At 53.1% G+C, this 6,574-nt stretch overlaps 1 protein-coding gene across 1 annotated transcript in view; it reads left to right on the top strand.

The window, feature by feature from the left end:
* The window catches only part of SIX2 (SIX homeobox 2), a 7,872-nt gene extending 4,313 nt beyond the window's left edge, over positions 1 to 3,559 (top strand). Inside the window, exon 2 of the mRNA XM_014950579.1 lies at positions 2,362 to 3,559. Coding sequence (XP_014806065.1) covers positions 2,362 to 2,665 — 304 coding nt within the window. The 3' untranslated portion in view covers positions 2,666 to 3,559. The remainder of the gene's footprint in view (positions 1 to 2,361) is intronic.
* The last annotated feature ends 3,015 nt before the right edge of the window (positions 3,560 to 6,574 follow it).

Below are 6,574 nucleotides of genomic sequence, written 5' to 3'. Positions count from 1 at the left end.
CCCCGGGACAGCCCCTTCTGCCGGGGTCGCTTCTCCCGGCCGGCGGCGACCCCCGGTTAAGCAGCGCGGCCGCCTCCGCCCCGCCGCAGCTCGGCGGAGGCCCCGAGGTGCCGGTGCGGGGCCGCGGCCTGGGCGGAGAGGCCGAGGGCGGCGGGGCTCGGGGTGAGGGCTCCGCGCCCCGCACAGCTCTGAGGGCGTCCCGAGGTTCGGTTACCCCGGTGCGGATGGGGAAGGCCGGGAGGCAGCCGGGAACGAGTGGATCTGAGCGCTGGAAATGGTGTTTTGCAAAAAAAAATTGCCTCTGACGCCGGCTCCTGAACGGAGCAACCTCTCACCTCGCCCCTTAAATCGCAGTTCGTATTCACTACCCGACAAGGTGCTCATGAAGGCACCTTAATATTCTTATATTCTTATACCGAGCGCGATTCCGAGACCGCGTTTTTCTCGTTAAATGGAGTGAAGGGACCATTAATTGCCGGGCAGTGGTTAATGCCTACATCCTTGGGGATTCGGGATGACTTTTCCGTCAGCAGTCCCCGTGCTTTAGGAAGACAGTTCGAAAAAACCAAAAAGCGTCCTTTAAGTGCACAGTGGCTCCTTACTAGCTCGCTGAATTGCCGGGTCCATATGGATCTGATCGTAGGGCCTGCGCGGTTAATTAACGGATTAGAAATCTCCCGTAGATCCGTCCCTCCGAGGAGACTTTTTTTTTTTTTTTTTTTCCGTTTCTGCCTATACCGTGTTTTGGAAACAGCAAGAGCCCCCTCCGCGCAGCTGGGCAGCCCGGCAGGTCCCAGCTCCGCACGGATTTGCTCCGTACATTTTCCGAAACGGTGCTAGCGCTTTAATTTTCCTTCAAATCCCCGCAAGTGTTGGTTTTACGAGATGTTAGAGATCCTTTTTATTGCTGATAGCGGGGACTCACCTTCAAAAATCCAAAGGAAATGAAGGTTACACTTATTCCTTTTTCTTTCTTTTTCCCGAGGAATCAAATTTTAAAGGTCTCCAGAGACAAATAAGATTTTTGACATTGAAAAATACACTCAACCTAATATTACACTCCAGGCGTTGGAAAACAGACCGTTCATGGGATTGCCATTCACTCAAGCAAACTTGTTCAAACAGAGCTTTCTTGTCTATTTTTATTTTTTTGGCACAAAGTGTCTCCAGCCACATCCTGCAGCCCTTCTTGAGGAAAAAACCGTCAGCGCGATGGCTTTACTTCTCTCGGCCAAATCCTGCAGGATAGGGCCCCTCTGCCAGATAGTGCGCTTCAAAGCTTCCGCAGGAGCTTTTAAATAGCCTGGCGATGTATTTCAGTATTTCAGGCAGGGCTGTGTTTAAAGTCTTTCTACGAGGGCTATACCTAAAAGCCGCCCTGACGAGGCGGCCGCCCCCACCCCATCTTGCTTCTCTTATTTGGGAAAAAAATATAATAATAATAACAATAAGAAGTATATATATGTGTGTGTGTGTGCCTGTGCGTGTGCAAGGGCTTGGCCAGCCTCCAGCGATTTCTCGGTATTTACCCGGTGATGGATTTTGAAATGACGCCCTGCCTTTCCGAGCCGGCTGGCTCTGTCGGTAGCCGCACCGGCGGTCCCGGTTTCCCCCCCCCGCCTCTCCCCGCGTCGCGGAGCCGGGTGCGGGACCACCGGGGCTGTGCCCCTTGTGCCCCGCCGCCGCCCGGGGAGGGACGGAGGGATGGCAGCGGGCGTGCGGAGCATTTCCCCAGAGGGCCGGGGAAATAAGCGAGTTAACTCTGTTTGCTCGCCTTATCTTCCATATTGGGCTATGTTTTGAGCTTTAAGCTCAGGGCCAGGGGAAAAAAACCCTCCGGTTACTTAAGTAGAAGCCCTTCCCGGCCGAGGCGGACGCGGGGGCTGAGCTCCCGCACAGCGATCCCCTCCGCGGCCCGCGGGGCTTCGGCCTTCCCGGCAGAAATTGCGGCCGGACTTCTCTTCAGCTCCGGGAGCAGTTTTAAAGTTAAAAAGTCTTTTTTTTTCCCCTCTGTCTTCCTCCCTTCCTTTTCCCTCTTCCCCTCCTCCCCCCCTCCCCCCCCCAAGCTGTGCAAACGTTTTGGAGGCAGAAAATGACGTTTTGGCAAAGTGACACTTTCCGCTGGGCTAGCGGGAGACTCTGTTTACAAGCTCGGCGGACCTTAGACCTTTGTGCCAGATGAAGAGGCCTTAGAGGTTTGCAGAGTTTGTAAACCTCCTGTTTCTTGCGTTGCCCCCCACCCCCGCCTCCAGCCGCCCCCGGGAGCCAGCTCCCCGCCGTCCGCCGCCCCCGCTCCCGCGGAGCGCGCCCCGGAGCCGCGGCCACACGGTGATTTCCCTCCCTCTTTTGTGTTTCCTATAGGGAAAACAACGAGAATTCCAACTCCAACAGCCACAACCCGCTCTCGGCGTCAATGAATGGGAATAAGACAGTTTTGGGGAGCTCAGAGGACGAGAAGACGCCGTCAGGGACCCCGGATCACACCTCCTCCAGCCCCGCGCTGCTGCTCAGCTCCAACCCCGGGCTGCAGCCCCTGCACGGCCTGGGACACCCCCAGGGCCCCAGCGCCATCCCCGTGCCCAGCGCCGACCCCATGCACCACCACAACTTGCAGGACTCCATCCTCAACCCCATGTCATCCAACCTGGTCGATCTGGGCTCTTAAAAACCGTGCAGACGCTCCTTCCTTCACATCAGCCGCCCCTTTACTCTATTCCCCCCCCCCCTTTTTTTTTTTTTTTCCTCCTTAATCTTACCAGAGACTTGGAAAGCAATGACACACTCCTTAGTGGATGTGTTGTGCCCTTTGGCAGCAGGCTGGCTGCTGGTTTGGAAGTTATTGGACTCGGCTGTGGGCAGTAATGTTATGAAAAGCTTTAAAGGTTGCTTAAAGGTGGTATCAGGCGTGTAAGGACTGTTGGACAGGAGCTGTGATTTTCACGGCAGGCTGTAAGGCGGTTCGGTGTAGCAGAGCTCTTCTCAGCCTTAACTTCACGAATCTCTCGGTGTCACTCGATAGCGCCGGTCTGTGTGGGAAGAGGCACATTGTAATCTTTTCTTTTCGGGGGGTGGGGAGGAAAGGGGAGCGCAAGGCCGCTGTTTGGAAGTTACACATCGCTCCCGTTATTCTATTGTAGTTATATATCCGTGGCAGGTGTACGATGTACAATTTCAACTAAGAATACAAAAGCTGTAGTCAAGTTTATCGCAGCAACACGCGCTCTAGGCAGATTCTGTAACCTTCTTGTAGCTGATGCTATGCACAGAGACGGCTTCTTTGGCCTTGTCCATGTGGTGCTTTCGCCATTTGCGGGGTGGGAAAGGAAGTGATGGTCCGGCTCCGGCCCCGGAGGAAGGCAGGGGCAGATTCTCCCCTCGGTGTGCAGCGAGGGCGGGAGCGGGCTTTAAAAAAGAGAGGAATTGCTGCTCAAGTTTAGACCTAAACGACAGTATCAACCGCAAGTCACTCACCTTAGTTTTGTTTATTGTTTATATTATGTGAATACATTCTTTGGAAAATATTTCTGCTTTTATTTTATAATAAAATTTAGAAATCTAACTCTGCGTGCGGTTGCTTCACTCGCCCGCGGGGTGTTTTCGGGCTCAGCCCCGAGCGGAGCAGAGCCCCGGTGGCCGGGGCTGACGGCACTCTGCCGGGAGAGGCGGCGGACACCCGGGGCGGTGTCAGGGTCCCCGTCCTACCCTCTCCTTCCCGGGGGTCCCCCCCCGCCGCCGCAAAGGCGAGGGGGCCTCCCCTCTTACCGCCCCCCCGGGCCGTCAGACAGCACCCCCGCACCCTGCCCGGTTTGGGGCGCCCCGTCGAGCAGCGCCCGGTCACGGCGGGGGCCGCTCCAAGCCCGGCCCGGGGAAGCGGCGTGAGGTCGGGGGGAGCAGAGGCAAGGGGCTGGGGCAGGACAGGCGGTGCGGGCCCTAAGGGCAGCGGGGAGGTCGCCCACCTGCTCCCTGGAGGGCACGGCCGGGCGGGCGGCGGGCTCTGCCGCCCGGTGTCCGCTGGCCCCAGCGGAAAGTTGCCACCCGCCTCGCCCCACGCAAACGGAGCGTGGGCAGACCCCGTTCCGGGGTGCGGCACGGCCGGGCTGCAAACGTCTCGCCGGTGCCCGTGGGAGTGATGCCGGGAATGGAATTTCTCATTTCTTTGTTTTTTTTTTTTTTTTTTTTTTTTCTTCTGTATGTATAGGGTGGCAAAAGAGACAGGCAAGTTGCTTCCAAATGTACTTCATTAAAAGATAAAAGCTCAAGGTGATTTCATTACAATTTGCTCCCTCGCTACCAACTCTTTGCTAGAAGCCGAATGTGCTGTATCATCTGTTTAAATGTTCCTCAGAGCTTGCAAGGGGTTTTATACTTTTTTTTTTTTTCCTCTTCCCTAAAATGAATTTCTTGTGAAAAATAAACCGAGAAAGCGATATGGCTTCAAGCGGGATAGAAATATGCGTAGATCAGCAGAGATCGTGTCCAGGTTTCAAACGCTGGCTGAAATTTCAATCAGCGGGAGTTTTGTGCGGGCAATGTCCTAATTTGATATAATCTGGGGCTGGATTAGCGCCTCTGTGCCTTTGTGGGTGCCCGCTAAAAGCACATTTCCCTGAGGCCCAGTTAATGCCTATAGAAGGGAAAGTATGGATGTCGGTAAAGGGGAGGATCGGCCTCGGGGAGAAAAAAGCCTTCTCTTACTCGTGGCTATAAATCCGGTCTTCTCGTTATGCTGGGGCGCAGAGGGGTACAGCGTTATAAAGGAGACAATGTGGTATATTCAGGTTTATGTTTCTCCCTTTTCTGCTCTTTGGGGTGATTTTTCAGCAGCGGAGGGGGTGCGGCCGCTGCCTCTGCCGTGGGTTCTGTGTGCATCCATCGGGGTCTCAACAGCAGAGCCTGTTGGTTCCGTTGAGGGGCAACTAATAATTTTAGCTATGAATTTTAATCCTCTGAAAAATAAATCTTTCGCAAGTATAGGAACCACCGCGCTGCAGAAGATCCCCGCTCTCTGTAAAACAATACATGCAGCGGTGCAACACTGCAAAGAATGGATTAATTGGCTAGTTCATTATTTTGTATTTTTAGAGATAGAAAGAAGTTTGGGAAGGAAAACAGAGCGACTGGGTTAATAAAACATAGCCTCGAAACCGAAATAAAGCCCTTAGGCTTTGCCCGCTGGAGAAAAAAAAAAAAAAAAAAAAAAAAAAAGAAGAAAAAAAAAAAGATTAGGGAAAGAGTAAAGCCAAGATGGGGACCATTTAAAGAAGCAGTATGAAAACAGGATGGGTTTTACGTGGTTTTAAAGGTCATATTGCACAGAGGAGGCAGAATTCGATCGGGGAAAGTAAATGAAGGGCTGACAGGGTGAGAAAGGCCCTTTGAAAGCGAGGGGTGCTGAAAACTCCTGTAAATTGCAGCGAGTATCACTTAAATACGGAGAAAGGAAAAGAGGGCGACTCGCTGAAGTCAATTAAAGACAGAAACAGAAATCATGCAGTATGAAAAAAACTGAAATTCTGCAGGTCAATCTAGCATGAAGGGCGCACACAGCTTAAAGCCCAGATGATGGGACGTGTGTAATGCAACCTGAAAACCTGTACATGTTAAGACTCATTTTACCGGACCGTACTTGCTTTAGTAATGATGTTTGGTAAATTAGCGCAAATCCCCCCGATTTTCCACGCACAAAAAAAAATTCCCGATAGAGGAATATGCCGAAACTGACGTGACTAATCCTTGGTTTTAAACAGATTAGTTATGATTCACTAGCATTACGTTACATGGGGCATATCTCGTCTCAGGCTCGATTGTTTACGGGGTACCCACGCAGGTTTCGGGGCATAAATAAAAAGGCGGTCCGCACCCGGCGGGCTTTGCCCGTGAAACTCCCCCTGGCTATCCCCGGGCTGAGGCCGGGATGCGGCAGGCAAACCCCACAGTGGCAGGCAAACCCCACAGTGGCAGGCAAACCCCACAGGGGCAGGCAAACCCCACAGCGGAGCCCCTACGGCTTGGACACCTAAGGGAAAAACCGCGCTCCTTCTCTCTCTCGTATACGCACACACACATACATATGTATACATACACACGCATATATGTGATGTGTCTATACATATATATAAAAGTGGCATTTGCCCTCAGACTAGAACCTTACCAAATTACCTAATTACGGGGCCCAGAACTGTAACTGGCGTAATTCCTTTAGATAGCAGGGCACTGAATATTCACGGTGTACTGGAGCAGATTTGTTCTACTGGGGAGCCCTGTACTTTATTACACGAGTGTTGGCGGTCCTGCTGCTGCCCTGAAGAGGGTTAGGACAGAAGCCGCGCATCTGTGACAAAAAGCGATTTCGGCTGCCCTGCCAGGGCGCAGCTCATCACCCCGCCGGGGAAATACTGATGGAGGAGAGGGGAGAGCATCTCGACAGGCTGTTGGAGATGCGGCACAGTCTCCGAAGGGGAGTGTGGCGCCTTACTGGGGACAGTGGACAGTTTGTCGGAGTAAGAACCTTTCCTATGAGTACGGGAGCGTGTGCTGGAGCTTTCTATCCAGCTGGTTAAACGCCTTCCCTCTG

Source organism: Calidris pugnax, unplaced genomic scaffold, assembly GCF_001431845.1.
Source record: "Calidris pugnax isolate Ruff unplaced genomic scaffold, ASM143184v1 scaffold24, whole genome shotgun sequence".
In the NCBI taxonomy this organism is placed as follows: Eukaryota; Metazoa; Chordata; class Aves; order Charadriiformes; family Scolopacidae; genus Calidris; species Calidris pugnax.
Note: the sequence above shows the minus strand (reverse complement) of the source record. Positions and strands in the feature narration are given on the sequence as shown.